Source organism: Tachyglossus aculeatus, chromosome 1, assembly GCF_015852505.1.
Source record: "Tachyglossus aculeatus isolate mTacAcu1 chromosome 1, mTacAcu1.pri, whole genome shotgun sequence".
NCBI classification, from domain to species: Eukaryota; Metazoa; Chordata; class Mammalia; order Monotremata; family Tachyglossidae; genus Tachyglossus; species Tachyglossus aculeatus.
The window spans coordinates 62120450-62143412 of record NC_052066.1 but is presented as its reverse complement, the minus strand read 5'-3'; the positions used below and the strand labels follow the sequence as shown (position 1 = coordinate 62143412).

Below are 22963 nucleotides of genomic sequence, written 5' to 3'. Positions count from 1 at the left end.
AGATCATGGGTTCTAATTCATTCATTCATTCAATTATATTTATTGAGCTCTCACCGTGTGCAGAGCATTGTCCTAAGCACTTGGGAAGTGAAAATGGGCAAGCTAATCCTGGCTTCGCCACTTGTCAACTGTGTGACTTTGGGCAGTCACACAACCTCTGTGACTCAGTTACCTCATCTGTACTATGGGGATTAAGATTGTGAGCCCCACGAGGAACAACCTGATAACCTTGTATTTACCCTGGTGCTTAAAACGGTGCTTGGTACATAGTAAGTGCTTAACAAATACCATTATTATTATTATTATTATAACAATTCTGATTTCCATTGAAAAGGCATTATAACTTCCACTGAATTTTCATACGCAGGGCCCGAAAAACATGCACAGAGTTGTTCTCCCTACTCAAAGAAGACACTGCTGACGGTGAAATTCAGCAATGAGGGCACGTATGACTGAACAGACCAATGGAAGAACACACCATCTCAGCCCCATTGTGCACACAAAAATACCATTCCTTGTTGTTTCATCCAGCTTAATGTCTGAAGCTCCTTGCAGTTTTCTCTTTGGCCTTTTCATCCCTCGTTCCTTACAAAGCTTTGGCTCAAAAAGAGTCATTCCCCTATTTTATTTTAAGTGGCATTTGTTAAGCACTTTCATTCATTCATTCAATCGTATTTATTGAGCACTTACTGTGTGCAGAGCGCTTGGGAAGTACAAGTTGGCAACATATAGAGACGGTCCCTACCCAACAGCAGGCTCATAGTCTAGAAGACTGTGTACTATGTAGTATGCACTGTACTAAGCCCCGGGGTACATGCAAGATAATCATCATCATCATCAATCGTATTTATTGAGCGCTTACTGTGTGCAGAGCACTGTACTAAGCGCTTGGGAAGTACAAGTTGGCAACAAACAGAGACAGTCCCTACCCAACAGTGGGCTCACAGTCTAAAAGGGGGAGACAGAGAACAAAACCAAACATACTAACAAAATAAAATAAACAGAATAGATATGTACAAGTAAAATGAATAGAGTAATAAATATGTACAAACATATATAAATATATACAGGTGCTGTGGGGAAGGGAAGGAGGTAAGATGCGGGGATGGAGAGGACGAGGGGGAGAGGAAGGAAGGGGCTCAGTCTGGGATCAGGTTGGACACAGTCCCTGTCCCACATAACACTTACAGTCCTAATTCCCATTTTACAGATAACTGAGGCACAGAGGAGTTAAATGACTTGCCCAAGGTCACACAGCAGAAAAGTGGTGGATCTGGGATTAGGACCCATGTCCTTCTGACTCCCAGTCCCGAGCTCTATCCGCTAGGCCACGGTCCTTTCTTCATGGCAGTATGTCCTGCAGGTCTATCCTCTGCCATCGTCTTCTGGTTTTCAGCTGGGATGCTCCGTTGTTTGAAGCTTGTTTTTTCTGTGACCTTAAAACTTTTCCTCTACCCTCTTTGTGTTTGATTTGTGCTTGAGAAGCAGTGTGGCTCAGTGGAAAGAGCACGGGCTTTGGAGTCAGAGGTCATGGGTTCAAATTCCGGCTCCGCCAATTGTCAGCTGTGTGACTTCGGGCAAGTCACTTCACTTCTCCGTGCCTCAGTTACCTTATCTGTAAAATGGGGATGAAGACTGTGAGCCCCCCGTGGGACAACTTCATCACCTTGTGACCTCCCCAGTGCTTAGAACAGTGCTTTGCACATAGTAAGCGCTCAATAAATGCCATTATTATTATTATTATTATTTGATTTCCCCATTTCAGCAGCCCATGCAGCAGCTGTTCGGGTATCTTGCTGTCACTCATTCTCTTCCCAAGCCCCACCCAACATGTTGGGTTAAGATGATCTTCGTTTCGACGCTAAAAGACCAACTACCTTCCAGAACTTCATTGTTCCTAACCTTGTCTCGCCATTTGATATTGAGCTTGGCCAGGAAAATAACACTGATAGAGCTGATCAAGGAACTGGATGTGTTTTGTTTTTTTTTTAATGGCAATTTATTAAGCGCTTACTATGTGCAAAGCACTGTTCTAAGCACTGGGGAGGTTACAAGGTGATCAGGTTGTCCCGGGGGGGCTCACAGTCTTCATCCCCATTTTACAGATGAGGTAACTGAGGTACAGAGAAGTTAAGTGACTTGCCCAAAGTCACACAGCTGTCACTTGGAGGAGCTGGGATTTGAACCCATGACCTCTGACTCCAAGGCCAGGCCTCTTTCCACTGAGCCACACTGCTTCTCTGTGTTGTCAGTGTGTGGCCTAGGTCTCACAGCCATAGAGGAGGTTGGACAATACTACAGAGAAGCAGCATGCCCTAATGGATAGAGCACGGGCCAGGGACTTCAATCAATCAATCAATCGTATTTATTGAGCGCTTACTGTGTGCAGAGCATTGTACTAAGCGCTTGGGAAGTACAAGTTGGCAACATATAGAGACAGTCCCTACCCAACAGTGGGCTCACAATCTAAAAAGGACCCGAGTTCTAATTCTGCCTCCATGACTTGTCCGCAGTGTGATCTCGGGCAAGTCACTTCACTTCTTTGAACCTGAGTTATCTCATCTGTAAAATGGGGATTAATACCGCGAGCCCCATGTGGGATATAAAATGTGTCCAACCTATCTTGTATCTACCCCAGTTCTTAGTACAGTGCCTGGCACTTAGTAAGTGCTTAACAAATACCACAATTATTATTTTTATAGCTCCTTAGACCCGAACTGGAGTCTGATACTTAGGTTCAGCCACACTTTGTTTGACACCACACTTTGTCGGACAGTCTCCCGGGGGAAATGCCAGCCTTCTATTTCCTTCTCTATCACTCCGTCGTTTGTCAATGTGCTGCCTAGATAGCAGGATTCTGTGACATCTACTTCTAAATCGCAAATATAAATTTTTGGTCACGTGAATGAGTTTCCTGGCCTGAAAAATAAAAGAAACGCAAATCTTCCAGGGCTACAAATTCAGCGACTATATAGGCTTAGCTTTTCCTCCAATTCTTTCTCTATTCTAGATCTAAATGTAGCTCTGTTTTGAAAGCAATCTAAAGCTGTCTCTCTTTTGGCTTTGAAGATAACCTAAGCCCAGTGATTTTGTTCTCAGTGTGACAGAAATGCAAATACCTGAATTTGTCCTGAATTTCTAGCTAATGAGTTAAAAGGCCTAATTACCATCACTTGTATATCAACATGCTTAAGCAGATCAATGTACCGGAAACAACTTATCTAGCAGGGGTAAATGTACCTGTTATCTCCCATGGTGATCTACACGCTTGAAAGGCAACACGGGGAGCTCTTCATTTCGAGAAGCAGCAGAAGCAGTGGAAGGGGGATGGGGTTGGGAGTCTGAGGAGCTGGGTTCTAACCCTGACTCCAATAATAATAATAATAATAATAATAATAATAATAATAATAATAATAATAATAATAATAAGTGCTCTAAGTGTCGGGAGGAAATGCCCAAACATCTAATCAGGCCAAGACTAGCTCTCTCTCGGCCTATTTGAGAGACAGTGTTGTCGCTTGGCCCTTGACTCCTCTCACATAGGTAATCTTACCTTGAATGAACCTGTATATATGTATATATGTTTGTACATATTTATTACTCTATTTATTTATTTTACTTGGACATATCTACTCTATTTATTTTATTTTGTTAGTATGTTTGGTTTTGTTCTCCGTCTCCCCCTTTTAGACTGTGAGCCCATTGTTGGGTAGGGACTGTCTCTATATGTTGCCAACTTGTACTTCCCAAGCGCTTAGTACAGTGCTCTGCACACAGTAAGCGCTCAATAAATATGATTGATTGATTGATTAATAATAATGGCATTTGTTAAGTGCTTACTATGTGCAAAGCACTTTTCTAAGCGCTGGGGGGATATAAGGTGATCAGGTTGTCCCACGTGGGGCTCACAGTCTTAATCCTCATTTTTCAGATGAGGTAACTGAGGCACAGAGAAGTTAAGTGACATGCCCAAAGTCACACAGCTGACAGTCGGTGAAGCCGGGATTTGAACCCATGACCTCTGACTCCAAAGCCCGTGCCCTTTCCGCTGAGCCACGCTGCAATACTTCCCTGCTGGGTCACCTTGGGCAAGTCACTTAACATCCCTGTGCCTCAGTTCCTTCATCTGCAAAGTGGGGATTCAATATCTGTTGGGGTTTTTTTGGATAGCAGCATGGCCTAGAGGATAGAGCACGGGCCTGAGAGTCAGAAGGACCTGGGTTTTAATCCTGGCTCTGCCACTTGCCTGCTGTGTGGCCCTGGGCAAGTCACTGAATTTCTCTGTGCCTCAGTTGCCTCATCTGTAAAATGGGGATTAAGACTGTGAGCCTCAGGTGAGACTCCTACCTCCTTCCCCTCCTCACAGCACCTGTATATATGTTTGTACAGATTTATTACTCTATTTTACTTGTACATATTTACTATTCTATTTATTTTGTTAATGATGTGCGTCTAGACTGTGAGCCCACTGCTGGGTAGGGACTGTCTCTATATGTTGCCAACTTGTACTTCCCAAGCGCTTAGTACAGTGCTGTGCACACAGTAAGCGCTCAATAAATACAATTGAATGAATGAATCTAGCTTTACTTCTATTTATTCTGACGACTTGACACCTGTTCACATGTCTTGTTTTGTTGTCTGTCTCCCTCTTCTAGACTGTGAGCCCGTTGTTGGTTAGGGACTGCCTCTATATGTTGCCAACTTGTACTTCCCAAGCGCTTAGTACTGTGTTCTGCACACAGTAAGTGCTCAATAAATACAATTGAATGAATGAATGAATTTTGGGTAAAGAGTTATTCGTGATATACATTGGCTGAAGGTCACCTGAGCAGATGGGGATTTTGATTTGGTAACAGGCATGCTCAGTAACATCTTCTATTTCTCCCTGCAGCTGCCTTGATTCTGGGCTGTATCCCTGTCCTGTCTCAGTGATACTTCTCTTATTCACTTCTCTGGGCCTCAGTTCCCTCATCTGTAAAATGGGGATGAAGACTGTGAGCCCCTCGTGGGACAACCTGATTACCTTGTATCTACCCCAGCGCTTAGAACAGTGCTTTGCACATAGTAAGCGCTTAACAAATACCAACATTATTATTATTATTATTATTATTCTTTCCCTTCCCCTTCCTCCAGGCTTGATGTTTTGCCCCCAAGGCCTGACACTGCAAAATTATGTCTGACCTTCTTCAAGGGGGTGGTAGCTCCGTGATTCATTCATTCACACATTCATCATATTTACTGAGCACTAACTTGGTGCAGAGCACTGTACTAAGTGCCTGGGAAAGTACAATACAACAATAAGCAGTAACATTCCCTTCCACAATGGGCTTATGGTCTAGAGCGGGAGAGACAGATATCAATACAAATAAATTAAATGACAGTTATATACATAAGTGCTGTGGGGCTGGGATGGGGGAAGAGCAAAGGGAGCAAGTCAGGGTGACGTGGAAGGGAGTGGGAGGTGAGGAAAAGTGGGGCCTAGTCCGCGAAAGCCTTTTGGAGGAGATGGGCCTTCAATAAAGCTTTGAATGGGGGGAGAGTAATTGTCAGATTTGTGGAGGGAGGGGGTTCCTGGCCAATATATCTTACAGATGCAAATTTTTAGGTCCATTTTCAATTATGCAGAAGATGGAGTTTGGTTAAGGAGTTATTCGTGATACGGGTTGGCTGGAAGTCACCTGAGCAGATGGGGCAGTGTGGCTTGGTGGAAAGAGCCCAGGCTTGGGAGTCAGAGATCACAGGCTTTAATCCCAGCTCCGCCCCTTGTCAGCTGTGTGACTTTGGGCAAGTCACTTCACTTCTCTGAGCCTCAGTTCCCTCATCTGGAAAATGGGGATGAAGACTGTGAGCCCCACGTGGGACAACCTGATCACCTTGTATCCCCCCCAGCACTTAGAACAGTGCTTCGCACATAGTAAGTGCTTAACGAATGCCATTATTATTATTATTATTATCATTATTATTATTATTATCTGGGAGCAGGCATGCTCAGGAATATCTTCTACTCCTTCCTGCAGTTGCCTTGACTCTGGGCCCTATCCCTGTCCCGTCTCGGTGATGCCCCTCCCATTCTTTCCTTTCCCCTTCCTCCACCCTTGATGTTCTTCCCTCTCCCAGCCTGATTTTGTGAAATTTGTCCCACCTTATTCAAGGAGTTAGTAGTCACTATCCCGGCCCACCTGAGACTATCTAAGGGTGGCAGATAAGTGGGGAACTGGGGATTGGAAAAATAGAAAATAGAATTCATCAGTCGGCAGAAATTCTGACGTGGGCATCCCCAAGGCAGGTTCGTGGATGGAAGAACTCTTGATATGATACCTGTGCTGTTCCCCTCATTGGTAGGCAGAAACTCCTTACCATTGGCTTCGGGCCTCTCCAACACCTTCCTCCTTACAAGTCAGCTTCCTCTCAAATCAAGGCCCTTCTAGTAATTTCCCTGGCAAATCCCTTCTAGCTGTTCCTTTCATACTCCGATCCGTCCATGTCCCCGCCCGCTGCTTCCTCCCTGGCTGTTCTTTCCTCCCAAATGCCACTTGCTCCCTCCTCTTTTTGTTTCCTTTTCCCTTTATTGTTTATAAAGCATTCCTTGTCAATGAAGAATTACTATTCGAGAATGCTGTACTAACGCTACAGCTGAAGCATAGTAGAACTTTTGATCTTTTGTGGAGTTGACCCAGCTGACAATAAGTTGATAATAGCTGAAGCGGTTATCACAACCCTCATAAGCAGCTATTTTAGAATTATGCTACCTTAATTAACAGACACACACCCCTTGATCACCTTGAAAAGGCGTAAAGAGAAGCCAGCTAAGAGCCACAAATGAATCTCTTTCCCCTCAGAGAAGAGCGTCTAAGCATCACTATGAATGAAAGATAGGAAGGGAAAGAAATCAAGGGATACATCATTCATTCATTTAATCATATTTATTGAGGGCTTACTGTGTGCAGAGCACTGTACTAGGTGCTTAGGAAGTACAATTCAGCAACAAATAGAGACAATCCCTGCCCACAACAGGTTCACAGCCTAGAAGATAGCAATCTAACACCCCACGTACAGTGCTCTGTGCACCGTAAGCCCTCAATAAATGCGATTAAATGAATGAATGAAAGACACACTTGTTTGGATATTGCACTATTGGTTTTCAACTGTGTCCAACTTAATGGTCTAGGCTGTATACTTCATTTACAGTGTGCTCTTCTGAACTTCTCTAAAGGGGGCTTTTTATAAATTAAATGCGGAATCTCGTCTTATGCTGTCGAGTCATCTCCGGCCCATAGCAACGCCATGGGCACGTCTCTCCCACAACACCCCACCTCCATCTGCAATCGTACTGGTAGTGGATCCAGAGTTTTCTTGGTCAAAATATGGAATTAGTTGACTATTACCTCCTTCCACTCAGTAAACCTGAGTATCTGCCCTTGACTCTCTCCCCCGCCGCTGCTGCCCAGTACAGGGGGATTTTGACTTATAGCAGATCGCCTGCCACTTGCTAGCCACTGCCCAAGCTAGGAATGCAGTGGATGAATTTTCCACTTTTTCCTCCTTTTCCTCTTCTCCCACTCCCTTCTGCCTCACCCTGACTTGCTCCCTTTGCTCTGCCCCCACCCCACGGCAATTATGAGTATATCTGTAATTGTATTTATTTACATTGATGTCTGTTTATTTGTATTGATGTCTGTCTCCTCCCTCCAGACTGTGAGCTCGTTATGGGCAGAGATTGTCACTTTATATTGCTGTATGTACTTTTCCAAGCACTTAGTACAGTGTTCTGCACACAGTAAGAGCTTCATAAATCTGATTGAATGAATGAATGAATATGCCTCCACTTGACTATCCCTCCCCTAGTTGAGACTGATTGAGTACTGGAAACTCTCTAGATAGGACCCTGAGAGGGGAAATGCTCTGTACTGAACCTAATAATAATAATAATAATAATATATAATAATATAATATAATAATAATAATAATAGAGATAATAGAGAATAATAATAGAGAAGCAGCGTGGCTCAGTAGGAAAGAGCCCGGGCTTTGGAGTCAGAGGTCATGGGTTCGAATCCCGGCTCCGCCAATTGTCAGCTGTGTGACTTTGGGCAAGTCACTAAACTTCTCTGTGCCTCAGTTCCCTCATCTGTAAAATGGGGATTGAGACTGTGAGCCCCATGAGGGACAACCTGATAATCTTGTAGCCTCCCCAGGTCTTAGAACAGTGCTTTGCACATAGTAAGTGCTTAATAAATGCCATTATTATGGGAAGCAGTGTGGCTCAGTGGAAAGAGCACGGGCTTTGGAGTCAGAGGTCATGGGTTCAAATCCTGGCCCACCACTTGTCAGCTGTGTGACTTTGGGCAAGTCACTTAACTTCTCTGGGTCTCAGTTCCCTCATCTCTAAAATAGGGATGAAGACTGTGAGCCCCACGTGGGACAATCTGATTACCTTGTATCTACCCCAGCGCTTAGAACAGTGCTAGGCATATAGTAAGTGCTTAACAAATACCAACATTATTATTATTATTAATAATACTTGATCAAATAAATGGTTTGGGCTCTTTGAGGCTGAATGTGTGAGGATCTGGGTGTATAAATTGATAATACTGGCTATTTGCATGACTTTCCTCTGTCTTGGTTGTGACATGTTGAGAAACAGAAGCAGAGACCAAAGGCCCAGCCACCAGGGGAATAGAGCCAAACTTGGATCGTGTTTCAGAATAATATAATCACGTTATTTGTTAGGCACTTATTCATTCATTCAGTCATATTTATTGAGTGCTTACTATGTGCAGAGCATGTACTAAGCACTTGTATGTACCAAGCACTGGAGAAAACACAAGATAATCAGGTCAGGCACAGTTCCTGTCTCACATGGGGCTCACAATCAAGGGGTGGGGAGAACAGGTAAATAATCCCCATTTTGTAGAGGAGGAAACTGAGGTACAAAGAAGTGATTTGCCCAAGGCCACATAGCATGCAAATGGTGGAGCTTGTATTAGAAGATCTCAGGTCCCCTGATTCCCAAGACCCTGCTTTTTCCAGTAGGTCATGCTGCTACCCCCCTCCCCCTCCTCTCCCTCCCCATCTCCCTGCCTTACCTCCTTCCCCTCCCCAAAGCACCTGTATATATGTATATATGTTTGTCCGCATTTATTACTCTATTTATTTATTTTATTTGTACATATTTATTCTATTTATTTTATCTTGTTAATATGTTTTGTTTTGTTGTCCATCTCCCCCTTCTAGACTGTGAGCCCGCTGTTGGGTAGGGACCGTCTCTATACGTTGCCAACTTGTACTTCCCAAGCACTTAGTACAGTGCTCTGCACACAGTAAGTGCTCAATAAATATGAATGAATGAATGAATAATAATAATAATAATAATGGTATTTGTTAAATGCTTATTATATGCCAGGCACTGTATTAAGCGCTGAAGTGGACACAAGCAAATCGGGTTGGACACAGTCCCTGCCCCGCGTGGGGCTCACAGTTTCAATCCTCATTTCACAGATGAGGTAACTGAGGCACAGAGAAGTAAGGTGACTTGCCCAAGGACACACAGCAGACAAGTAGTGGAGCCGGGATTAGAATCCATGACCTTCTGACTCCCGGGCCAGTGGTCTACCCACCACACTATGCTACAACACCCTCACAAAGTCCCCTCCTCCCCCTGGCACAGTCCATTTGAATCTCAAGCTTAGTCCTGTTCATTCTGGGGCAAGCAATATTGCTTCAGAGTGGACTTTTAGCTCAGATGGATTGCTATCTTTTCTCGCAAGCCTCCATGTGAGTTCTGTTTGTTATCTGCTCCTCCCCCTCTTTCCAAGGTCCAGTGATGCTTAAAGAGGTCAAACTTCTGATCTGGATATCAAGTCTGTAATTGATTGACTGGTCTGAGGTAATATTTAAATATCCGTGTTTGTGGACTAAAACTGAAATACCTATATCATCACGGCAGCAAGCACACGCTCATGGCACGTCGAGGCCTTGGGAAATCAGAAGGAAGAATACAAAAATCGTGGACTTGTGGATAAAGCACCTGGGTTCTAATCCCGAGGGCTCCTTTACCCTGCTGTGTGAACTTGGCCGAGTCGTTTGACTACTCTGTGCCTCGGTTTCATCATTTGCAAAATGGGGATTAAATCCTATTTACACTGTGAACCCCACTTGGGACCTGATGATCTCGTATCTAATAATGACGCTATTTGTTAAGCGCTTACTATGTGTCAAGCATTGTTCTAAGCGCTGGGGTAGATACAAGCTAATCACGTTGGACAAGTCTCTGTCCCACATGGGGCTCACAGTTTTAATGCTCTTTTGCAGATGAGGTAACTGAGGCACAGAGTAGTGACGTGACTTGCCCAAGGTCACACAGAAAGTAGGGGTGGAGCCAGAATTAGAACCCATACCTTCACTCCCAGGTCCCAGCTCTATCCAACATCATGCTGCTTCTACCATAATGTTGGCATATAGTAAACACTTAAATATTATTATTATTACTATTATTAATAAAAATCATCAAGCATCCTCATTCTATAATAAATTATACAGTTTGGCTTCTTCTGTTTCCAAGCTGAATGGGAAGGTGGTCCCAGGGCAATGGGCCATCAAATCTTTTACCTCCAGGCCAATGACTTAAATAGTAATAATATAATAACAATTATGACATTTGCTAAGCACTCACTGTGTGCCAGGCACTGTACTAAGCGTTGGGGTGAATACAAGCAAATTGGATTGAACACAGTCCCTGTCCCATGTAGGGGGTCATGGTCTTAATCCCCATTTTAAAAATGAGGTAACAGGCACAGAGAAGCGAAGTGAGCCCACTGTTGGATAGGGACAGTCTCTATATGTTGCCAATTTGTACTTCCCAAGTGCTTAGTACAGTGCTCTGCACACAGTAAGTGCCCAATAAATACGATTGATTGATTGATTAATAATGAATATTATGGTATTTGTTAAACACTTACTACGTTCCAAGCACTGTTCTAAATGCTAGGGTAGCTACAAAGTAATCAGGTTGTCCCAAGTGGGGCTCGTAGTCTTAATCCCCATTTTACAGATGACGTAACGGAGGCCCAGAGAAGTTAAGTGGCTTGCTCAAGGCCACACAGCAGACAAGTGGCAGAGCCAGGATTAGAACCCGTGACCTTCTGACTCCCACGCCCATGCTCCCTCTACTTCACGGTGCGGCTTCTCTTCCATCCAATCCCATCAAATCCCATTGTACCAAAGTATCATCAGGAAACGAAAATTCTTACCGATCCAAAGGCTGACATCATCTGAGAAACACATCTGTTATCTAGAGGAAGAACCAAGCCAATCCCTAATGTGGCTAATATCCCTCCCTGACAGGGTTGGTTTCTGTGACCTTGTTGGTTACACATTTCCCTGGTTCCTAGATAAAATCCCCACTTTTAGTCCCATAGTATGCAGTTTTTGAATCTCCTGAAAATAGTCCAATAGCACATATGAGGTCACTGTGAGCAGGGATTGTCACTCTTCATTGCTTTATTGTACCTTCCCAAGTGCTTACTACAGTGCTCAGCACACAGTAAGCGCTTAATGAATAGGACTGAACGAATGAATTGAATGAATGAATGCACATAAAACAAAAAGTGTATTTACTAAGGGATGTTTACTTACTGAGACAACGGTGAAGACGGTGTTGACAACTCCAACTCCGATTGTTGCATAAACTGGTTCTTTCACTCCAGCTTTCTCAAAAATGCTGGTTGAGTAGTAAAAGATCTGGAAACAGGATATTTGATAATGAGCTGCAGGAAGAAGATTAGTGAACAACACCTCCGCACCCCCGAATCCTGACTGCCTGAGTCCTACTTCCTTCCCAAGAGGCTGGGTCCAGATGATGGCTTGAAGGCTCACCTTGCTCTATGGTTCTGTAATATTCTTAGTCACTGGAGGGTCAAAGGAGTGGCTTGGGTTTTATTGTAATCTAAAAAGTGTTGAGTTTTTTCTTTTAAACTGCGCTAATAGAATTTTAGGGGTCAGAGTCGATTGTTATCCCCCACGCTCCAGAAAGTCTCATCTGAACCATTCCGGATAGCTGAAAATCCAGAAGATTTTACAAGATCTCGCCAGAGATTGTGGGACTGCCAGGATTTCTTTGGCCAGAAGCCTGTTGTTATTTAGGTGTAATTCTTAATGTGTTGAAGCAGATGTTCCTCTTGACCGTAGCTACTCCATTTTGAGTTGATCCTCCATTTTGTTCCACACGATTGCTGAGTCTCTAAGCAACTGAGGGGCTGTCATGTACCACACGAGGCTCACAAGCTCACCAGTCGCGGATCGGTTGTTGCAACCAAGTCAGTTGGATGTGATTGGACTTGCGTGAGCTTGCGGTTGAGTGTTATGTGAAATCTCTCCCTTTTTTTTCCAATAAAAGGTGGCAGTCTTGGCTGGATTGGGGCTGTTCGTCACTCATACCCCACTGGGGTGAACGGGCGGACAGCCACTTTCCCACTCTTTTCTGCTCTTCCCAGACTGAGCCCCTTCCTTCCTCTCCCCCTTGTCCCCCTCTCCATCCCCCCCATCTTACCTCCTTCCCTTCCCCACAGCACCTGTATATATGTTTGTACATATTTATTACTCTATTTATTTATTTTACTTGTACATATCTATTCTATTTATTTTGTTAGTATGTTTGGTTTTGTTCTCTGTCTCCCCCTTTTAGACTGTGAGCCCACTGCTGGGTAGGGACTGTCTCTATATGTTACCAACTTGTACTTCCCAAGCGCTTAGTACAGTGCTCTGCACACAGTAAGCACTCAGTAAATACGATTGATGATGATGATGATGCTCTTCAGCTAGCTTCTCCGGAGTCCATTCTGACTTAACTCCATCAGGGTTTAGCGACACCTGTGCCATCCCCATCCAGTAAACGGGACCGGACTATTTAAAACCCTTTAACTTTTGATAGTTTTCCAACACTTAATACTCTAGGAGAAGCAGCATGACCTAGGAGAAACAAAACGGCCTAGCAGAGTAAGCAGGGCTTAGTGGATAGATGTCGGGCCTGGGAGTGAGAAGGACCCCGAGTTCTAATTCTGGCTCCACTGCTTGTCTGCTGTGTGACCCTGGGCAAATCACTTAACTTCTTTGTGCCTCAAATAGCTCATCTGTAAAATGGGGATTAAGACAGTGAGCCCCAGGCGGGACATAGACTATGTCCAACCTGACTAGCTTGTATCTGCCCCAGCGCTTAGTACGATGCCTGGCATCCTATTTATTTTATTTTGTTAGTATGGTTGGTTTTGTTCTCTGTCTCCCCCTTTTAGACTGTGAGCCCACTGTTGGGTAGGGACTGTCTCTATATGGTGCCAATTTGTACTTCCCAAGCGCTTAGTGCAGTGCTCTGCACATAGTAAGCGCTCAATAAATATGATTGATGATGATGATGATGATGGCACGTAGGAAGCTCTTTACAAATACCATAAAAAAGGACAAAGGATAAGGAGAAATATGGTCAACATTGTTTCTCATCCTTTTATTCTCCAGGTGAAATTATCCCGATTACTTCGGTCTTTCTTCTTGGGGTCTCTGTTTTTAACTCAATCACTTTAGTTGCTCGTCTCAGTACTCTCTCTAAATTTAATGTGAAAATAAAGGAAATATCTATTTTGGAGGGGTTTTTTCTTCCTTATTAGGAAAACAGTAATTCCAGGCTTTGAATGTGAGAAGCATTCCCAAATATTTATTCTTGAGCACATTTCGTTCTCCTTCAAGGATTCATGTGAGACATCCTTGCTCTTTCTTTTCCTCTCAGCCCCACAGCACCTAGGTATATATCTGTAATTTTATTTATTTGTATTAATGCATGTTTATGTGTATCGACGTCCGTCTTCCCCCCTCTATATGATGAGCCTCGTTGTGGGCAGAGATTGTCACTGTTTACTGCTGTACTCTACTTCCCAAGCACTTATTACAGTGCTCGTTACACAGGAAGCACTTAATAAACTTGATTGAATGAATGAATAAATATTCTCTTTTCACTGAATTTTGTTTTTTTCACACATTATCATTCCTTTTCTTGACTTCTGTACACCTCATTCACTCACTCATTTAATCATATTATTGGGCACTTACTGTGTGCAGAGCACCATGATAAGCGCTTGAGAAGTAAAATTCAGCAATAGAAACAATCCCTGTCCACAATGGGCTTACAGTCTAGAAGGGGGGAGACAGACATCAAAACAAGTAAACAGGCAACAGTAGCATCACTATAAATGAATAGAATTATAGATATACATATCATTAATAAAAACACATAGAATTATAGTTATAAATATGTACATATATACACAAGTGCTGTGGGGCAGGGAGGAGGTAATAATGATAATGATGGTATTTATTAAGCACTTACTATGTGCAAAGCACTGTTCTAAGCACTGGGGAGGTTACAAGGTGGTCATGTTGTCCCACAGGGGGCTCGCAGTCTTAATCCCCATTTTACAGATGAGGTAACTGAGGCCCATAGAAGTTAAGTGACTTGCCCAAGGTCACACAGCTGACAATTGGTGGAGCCGGGATTTGAACCCATGACCTCTGACTCCAAAGCCCGGGCTCTTTCCAAGTGCAGGCCTGACCGGAATAATGATCGGCTTACTTTCTTTTCCTCAAGTTGAAGACCATAGCAAGATCACATGCTCCCCAACTAGATGGTGAGCGCCTTGGAGGAAGGGGGTCATGTGTATCAACTCTATTGTACTGTACTCTTCCAAGCGTTTAGTACAGAGTTCTGCATTCAGTAAGCACCCAATAAATACCAATGATCGATTGTTTGATCAGATCAGTGAGGGAGAGGTTGAAAGTGGGGAGATCACCACGGGGAAATGACCATATTAGTGAGAGATTAAAACTGAGCCACGTTGCAGAGGGAGACAGTGGGGGTAATAGGGAGTGGAGGGGGAGCAGAGGAAAAGGAGGGCTTAGTCTGGGAAGGTCTTCTGGAGGAGGTGAGCTTCCAGTAGGGCTCTGAAAGGGGGAAGTGATTGAGGAATTTGGTGGATTGAGGGGGGAGAGTATTCCAGGCCAGAGGTAGGACGAGGGCCGGGGTCAACGGAAGGAGAGGCGAGAACGAGGCACAGTGAGGAGGTTAGTGGTGGCAGAGGAGCAGAGTGAGCAGCCTGGGATGTAGAAGGAGAGAAGGGAGGCGAGGTAAGAAGGGGCAAGGTGATGGAGAGCTTTGAAGCCAATAGTGCGAATGCCCTGCCCAAAAGAACGGAGTGTGCCATTTCTTTTCTGACCATAGCCCCATGGGAGGATCATTCCAAACTCACCCCGTTGATTCCAGAAAACTGCTGGGCTATGTGAAGCATCAGCGCCACCAGGATTGGCTGTCTGTAGCTGGGGGAAGTGAAGAGCTGACTTATGGAAACCTTCTGCTCACTCAGAGCTTCTTCTTTTTCCTTTTCCATTTCCCCGATGTCCTTGGTGAGGTCCACATCCCCTCGGAGCCGTTGCAGGCCTGACCGGAATAATGATCGGCTTACTTTCTTTTCCTCAAGTTGAAGACCATAGTAAGATCGTATGCTCCCCGACTAGATGGTGAGCACCTTGAAGGAAGGGGGTCACGTGTATCAACTCTATTGTACTGTACTCTCCCGAGCGTGTAGTACAGAGCTCTGCATTCAGTAAGCGCCCAATAAATACCAATGATCGACTGTTTGATCAGATCAGTGAGGGAGAGGTTGCAAGTGATCACCATGGGGAAATGACCACATTCGTGAGAGATTAAAATGGAAGATTCCTATTTGGGCCTGTTTTGCAGCTGTGAGTCTGAGGTTCTGCTGTTGTGTGATACTTCTACAACACTCTTCTCGGAGTTGCTTCAGCAGTTATGCTTCAGGAATCCCCTTCCTGTCATGACCTCAAGCTTCATGAAGCTACCTCTGCCTTACACTCTTATGTGGCCTTCCCCTCCTCTATAATAATAATAATAATATATAATTTTGGTATTTGTTAAGTGTTTACTATGGGCCGAGCACTGTTCTAAGCACTGGGGTAGATACAAGGTGATCACGTTGTCCCACATGGGGCTCACAGTCTTAATCTCCATTTTCCAGATGAGGTAACTGAGGCACAGAGAAGTTAAGTGACTTGCCCAAAGTTACACAGCTGATAAGTTGTGGAGCTGGGATTAGAACCCATGACCTCTGACTCCCAAGCCCGTACTCCTTTCAGTGAGCCACGCTGCTTCTCACTACTCATTCATTCAGTTGTATTTATTGAGCATTTACTGCATGCAGAGAACTGTACTAAGAGCTTGGGAAAGAACCATACAACATTAAACAGTAACCTTCCCTGCCCACAATGAGCTTACCGTCTCCGTCTGTCACTCAGTGGTATTTAGTGAGTGCATACTGTGTGGAGAGGACTGTACTAAGTGTTTGAAAGAATACGATACAGCTGGTAGGCGCACTCACTGCTCCTCTCTGATCTCCCATCCGCTCGTCTCTCATTCACCCCTCACATCCAAGCCGTCACCAAAACCTGCCGATCTCAGCTCCACAACATTGCCAAGATCCGCCCTTTCCTCTCCATCCAAACTGCTACCCTGCTCATTCAAGCTCTCATCCTATCCCATTTGGACTACTGCATTAGCCTTCTCTCTGATCTCCCATCCTCGTGTCTCCCCTCAGTTCAATCCATACTTCATGCCGCTGCCCGGATTGTCTTTGTCCAGAAACGCTCTGGGCATGTTACTCCCCTCCTCAAAAATCTCCAATGGCTACCAATCAATCTGCGCTTCAGGCAGAAACTCCTCACCTTCGGCTTCAAAGCTGTCCACCACTTCGCCCCCTCCTACCTCACCTCCCTTCTCTCCTTCTCCAGCCCAGCCCGCACCCTCCTCTCCTCTGCCGCTAACCTCCTCACTGGGCCTCGTTCTCGCCTGTCCCGCCGTCGACCCCCGGCCCATGTCCTTCCCCTGGCCTGGAATGCCCTCCCTCTGCCCATCCGCCAAGCTAGCTCTCTTCCTCCCTTCAAAGCCCAGCTGAGAGCTCACCTCCTCCAGGAGGCCTTCCCACACTGAGCCCCTTCCTTCCTCTCCCCCTCGTCCCCCTCTCCATCCCCCCATCTTACCACCTTCCCTTCCCCACAGCACCTGTATATATGTATATATACATATTTATTACTCTATTTATTTATTTATTTTACTTGTACATATCTAGTCTATTTATTTTATTTTGTTAGTAGGTTTGGTTTTGTTCCCTGTCTCCCCCTTCTAGACTGTGAGCCCACTGTTGGGTAGGGACTGTCTCTATATGTTGCCAACTTGTACTTCCCAAGCGCTTAGTACAGTGCTCTGCACACAGTAAGCGCTCAATCAATACGATTGATGATGATGATGATGATGGTATTTGTTAAGCGCTTACTATGTGCCAAGCACTGATTTAAGCACTGGGGTAGATACAAGGTAATCAGGTTGCCCCACATTGGGCTCACGGTCTTAATCCCCATTTTACAGATGAGGTGACTGAGGCACAGAGAAGTTAAATGACTTGCCAAAGGTCACAAAGCCGACAAGTGGTGGAGCCAGGATTAGAACCCATGTCCTCTGACTCCCAAGCCTGGGCTCTTGCTACTAGGCCATGCTGCTTCTCGTACATAAGTACTGTGAGAGTGGTGATTATGTCAGTGTTTAGGGGCTATCGACCCAAGTATAAAGGCAAAGAAAAGGGTAGGGATATTCATTCATTCATTCATTCATTCAATCGTATTTATTGAGCACTTACTGTGTGCAGAGCACTGCACTAAGTGCTTGGGAAGTACAAGTTGGCAACATATAGAGATGGTCCCTACCCAACAGGGGGTTCACAGTCTAGAAGGGGGAGACAGACAACAAAACAAAACGTATTAACGAAATAAAATAAATAGAATAAATATGTACAAATAAAATAGAGTAATAAATACGTACAAACATATATACATATATACAGGTGCTGAGGGGAGGGGAAGGAGGTAAGGTGGGGGGAGGGGGAGAAGAAGGAGGGGGCTCTGGGAAGGCCTCCTGGAGGAGGTGAGCTCTCCGTAGGGCTTTGAAGGGAGGAAGAGAGTTAGCTTGGCGGATGGGCAGAGGGAGGGCATTCCAGGCCAGGGGAAGGACATGGGCCGGGGGTCGACGGCGGGACAGGCAAGAACGAGGCCCAGTGAGGAGGTTAGCAGCGGCAGAGGAGCGGAGGGTGCGGGCTGGGCTGGAGAAGGAGAGAAGGGAGGTGAGGTAGGAGGGGGCGAGGGGATGGACAGCCTTGAAGCCCAGGGTGAGGAGTTTCTGCCTGATGCGCAGATTGATTGGTAGCCACTGGAGATTTTTGAGGAGGGGAGTAACATGCCCTGAGTGTTTCTGCACAAAGATGATCCAAGCAGCAGAGTGACGTATGGATTGTAATGTTTGCAATGTAATGTTTGCCATCCCTAAGCCTACCAATGATCTCTTTCTTGCCAAATCCAATGACCTCTACTCCCACCTAATCCTCCTCAATCTCTTAGCTGCCATCAACACTATGGATCACCCCCTTCTTCTAGAAATGTGTTCTAACCTTGGCTTCACTGACACTGTCCTCTCCTGGTTTTCCTCCTGTCTCTCTGGCCACTCCTTCTCAATCTATTTTGAGGGCTCCTCCTCTTCCTCCCACCTTCTAACTGTGGGGGTCCTTCAAGGATAAGTTTCAGATCCCCTTCTATTTTCCATCTACACTCATTCCCTTGGAGAACTCATTTGTTACCATGGCTTCAACTACCATCTCTGTGTGGATGAATCCTAAGTCTATCTCTCCACTCCTGACCTCTCTCCTTCTCCGCAGTCTCACGTTTCCTCCTACCTTCAGTACATCTCTATTTGGATGTCCTGCCAACACCTCAAACTTAACACACCCAAAACATAATTCCTCATCTTCCCAGTCAAACCCTGTCCTCCCCTCAACTTGCTCATCACTGTAGACAACACCACCATCCTCCCTGTCTCACAAGCCCATACCCTTGGCATTCCAAACTCCTTGAACGAGTTGTCTACACGCGCTGCCTCGAATTCCTCAACACCAACTCTCTCCTCGACCCCCTCCAGTCTGGCTTCCGTCCCCTACATTCCACTGAAACTGCCCTCTCAAAGGTCACCAATGACCTCCTGCTTGCCAAATCCAATGGCTCATACTCTATCCTAATCCTCCTCGACCTCTCAGCTGCCTTCGACACTGTGGACCACCCCCTTCTCCTCAACACGCTATCCAACCTTGGCTTCACAGACTCCGTCCTCTCCTGGTTCTCCTCTTATCTCTCCGGTCATTCATTCTCAGTCTCTTTTGCAGGCTTCTCCTCCCCCTCCCATCCCCTTACTGTGGGGGTTCCCCAAGGTTCAGTTCTTGGTCCCCTTCACTTCTCGATCTACACTCTCTCCCTTGGTGACCTCATTCGCTCCCACGGCTTCAACTATCATCTCTACGCTGATGACACCCAAATCTACATCTCTGCCCCTGCTCTCTCCCCCTCCCTCCAGGCTCGCATCTCCTCCTGCCTTCAGGACATCTCCATCTGGATGTCTGCCCACCACCTAAAACTCAACATGTCCTAGACTGAACTCCTTGTCTTCCCTCCCAAACCCTGCCCTCTCTCTGACTTTCCCATCACTGTTGACGGCACTACCATCCTTCCCGTCTCACAGGCCCGCAACCTTGGTGTCATCCTCGACTCCGCTCTCTCGTTCACCCCTCACATCCAAGCCGTCACCAAAACCTGCCGGTCTCAGCTCTGCAACATTGCCAAGAACCTCCCTTTCCTCTCCATCCACACCACTACCCTGCTCGTTCAAGCTCTCATCCTATCCCGTCTGGACTACTGCATCAGCCTTCTCTCTGATCTCCCATCCTCGTGTCTCTCCTCACTTCAATCCATGCTTCATGCTACTGCCTGGATTGTCTTTATCCAGAAATGCTCTGGGCATGCTACTCCCCTCCTCAAAAATCTCCAGTGGCTACCAATCAATCTGCGCATCAGGCAGAAACTCCTCACCCTGGGCTTCAAGGCTGTCCATCACCTCACCCTCTCCTACCTCACCTCCCTTCTCTCGTTCTACAGCCCAGCCCGCACCCTCCGCTCCTCTGCCACTAATCTCCTCACTGCACCTCATTCTCGCCTGTCCCGCCGTCGACCCCCGGCCCACGTCATCCCCTTGGCCTGGAATGCCCTCCCTCTGCCCATCCGCCAAGCTAGCTCTCTTCCTCCCTTCAAGGCCCTACTGAGAGCTCACCTCCTCCAGGAGGCCTTCCCAGACTGAGCCCCCTCCTTCCTCTCCCCCTCGTCCCTCTCTCCATCCCCTCCGTCTTACCTCCTTCCCTTCCCCACAGCACCTGTATATATGTATATATGTTTGTACATATTTATTACTCTATTTATTTTACTTGTACATATCTATTCTATTTTATTTTGTTAATATGTTTGGTTTTGTTCTCTGTCTCCCCCTTCTAGACTGTGAGCCCACTGTTGGGTAGAGACTTTCTCTATATGTTGCCAACTTGTACTTCCCAAGCGCTTAGTACAGTGCTCTGCACACAGTAAGTGCTCAATAAATACGATTGATTGATTGATTGATTGAAGTGGGGAGAGACAGGAGGATGGGAGATCAGAGAAGAGGCTGATGCAGTAATCCAGTCCGGACAGGAGGATATGAGAGGTTAGTCAAGGAGAAGCAGCGTGGCTTAGTGGAAAGAGCCTGGGCTTGGAAGTTAGAGGTCATGGGTTCTAATCCCAACTCTGCCACTTGTCTGCTGTTTGGCTTTGGGCAAGTCACTTCACTTCTCTGTGCCTCAATTCCCTCATCTTTAAAATGGGGATTAAGATGGTAAGCCCCACGTGGGACAACCTGATGACCTTGTATCTACCCCAGTGTTTAGAACAGTGCTTGGCACATAGTAAGTGCTTAACAAATACCATAATAATAATAATAATAATAATAAGGAAGGCTTCTTGGAGGAGATAAGAATTTAGTAGGGCTTTGAAGATGGGGAGAGTGGTGGTCTGAGTGGTGGTATGAAGGGGAACTCCACTTCATAATCTACTGTCTCAACAGTTGGGAAAGAGGGGTTCCCTCCTTCCTGCAACACACATTCCTAGAAGCTTCTACTGCTGCCCCAGCTGGAGAGCCCAAGGCGACCATAGCAAAACCCCAAGGCCTGTGAGCCCATCCTTTAAGCAGCGTGGCTCAGTGGAAAGAGCACAGGCTTTGGAGTCAGAGGTCATGGGTTCAAATCCCAGCTCCGCCAATTGTCAGCCGTGTGACTTTGGGCAAGTCACCTAACTTCTCTGTACCTCAGTTACCTCATCTGTAAAATGGGAATTAAGACTGTGAGCCCCCCCGTGGGACAACCTGATCACCTTGTAACCTCCCTAGAGTTTAGAACAGTGCTTTGCACATAGTAAGCACTTAATAAATGCCATCATTATTATTATTTAAGCAGAGAAGCAAGGAAGCATCTCCTACCTCTGGATAAGGCAGCCATCTGGAAGCCCACCAATCTCCCCATCTTCACAGCCCTTCTGAAATCACAACTCCTCCAAGAAGTCTTTCCTGATTAATCTCTAATCTCCTAGCTTTATTTTTGCCCAACTGTCACCTCAGCACTCTCACACCATCTAAGCACTTAAGTACTTCCAATCCACCAAGCACTTGTGTACAGATCTTCGTACTTTAATGCTTCCTCTTACCTGTAATTAATTTTAGAATCCATTTTCCTCCTTAGTTTGTATACTCCTAGAGAGCTGGGAATCACACAAACAAAATGTTCTGCACACAGTAAGTGCTCAATTCATTCGATTGAATGAATGCAAATCTCTCACACTCTCCCATGTGCCTAGTTCAGCGGTCTGTACAGAGTAAACATTCATTCATTCAATCCTATTTATTGAGCGCTTACTGTGTGCAGAGCACTATACTAAGCACTTGGGAAGTACAATCAATTAATATTATTGATTGGAAGCACTGAGAGTTTCTCTCCTTGATTATTACAGGAGTCTCTACAACTTTTGAGAATAATGATGACAGGAGAGTAATAATGACATTTGTTAAGCGCTTACTACGTGCCAGGCACTGTACTGCGCAGTGGGGTGGATCCATGCTAATCAGGTTGGACACAGTCCCTGTCCCACATGGGGCTCAAAGCCTTAATCCCCATTTTCCCGATGTGGGAACTGAGGCACGGAGAAGTCAAGTGACTTGCCCAAGGTCACACAGAAGCTAAGGGGCAAGTCTGACTCTCAGGCCTGTGCTTTATCCACTAGGCAACATTGCTTCTCAATCTCGACAACTCCTGAGAATAGAAGTAGTGGATTCAATTTATCTTCAATGTTACTTGGCTAGATTAATAATAATAATAATAATGGCATTTATTAAGTACTTACTATGTGCAAAGCACTGTTCTAAGCACTGATTAAGTACCTTGGATTAAGTAGATTAAGTACCTTTTAGGTAACCTTTCCTTTTCTTTGGAAGAAACTCATTGTTGGCAAGGAAGAGTGAGCTGGTAAATGGAGGTAGGCTGTAGGGGAAGGGGAGGAGGAGGTGCTCAGTCATTCAGTCTACCAGTTGAGCCCGTAGTAAATAGTAGCAGCCCCTACTCCCTACTATGTAGACAAAAATCTCTGAATTCAGCCTGGGCAGTTTTAGAAATTTATTTCTTATAGACTGTTATTCAGTGCATCAAAACCTGCATGCAAAGTTGGAATAACAATAATAATAATACAGTATAGCACTCTGCACACAGTAAGTGCTCAATAAATACAAGTGAATGAATGAGTAATAATGGTATTTTTTAAGCATTTACTATGTGCCGACCCCACTAGTTGTCAGCTGGGTGACTTTGGGCAAGTCACTTCACTTCTCTGGGCCTCAGTTCCCTCATCTGGAAAATGGGGATGAAGACTGTGAGCCCACCGTGGGACAACCTTATCACCTTGTATCTACCCC

The 22963-nt window shown here is 45.4% G+C and overlaps 1 protein-coding gene across 1 annotated transcript in view; it reads right to left on the bottom strand.

Moving 5' to 3' along the window:
• SLC2A2 (solute carrier family 2 member 2) overlaps positions 1-22963 on the bottom strand; it is a 93882-nt gene that overhangs the window by 15006 nt on the left and 55913 nt on the right. Inside the window, exons 7-8 of the mRNA XM_038744467.1 lie at positions 15288-15475; positions 11635-11739 (exon numbers count right to left, since the gene is read on the bottom strand). Coding sequence (XP_038600395.1) covers positions 11635-11739; positions 15288-15475 — 293 coding nt within the window. The remainder of the gene's footprint in view (positions 1-11634; positions 11740-15287; positions 15476-22963) is intronic.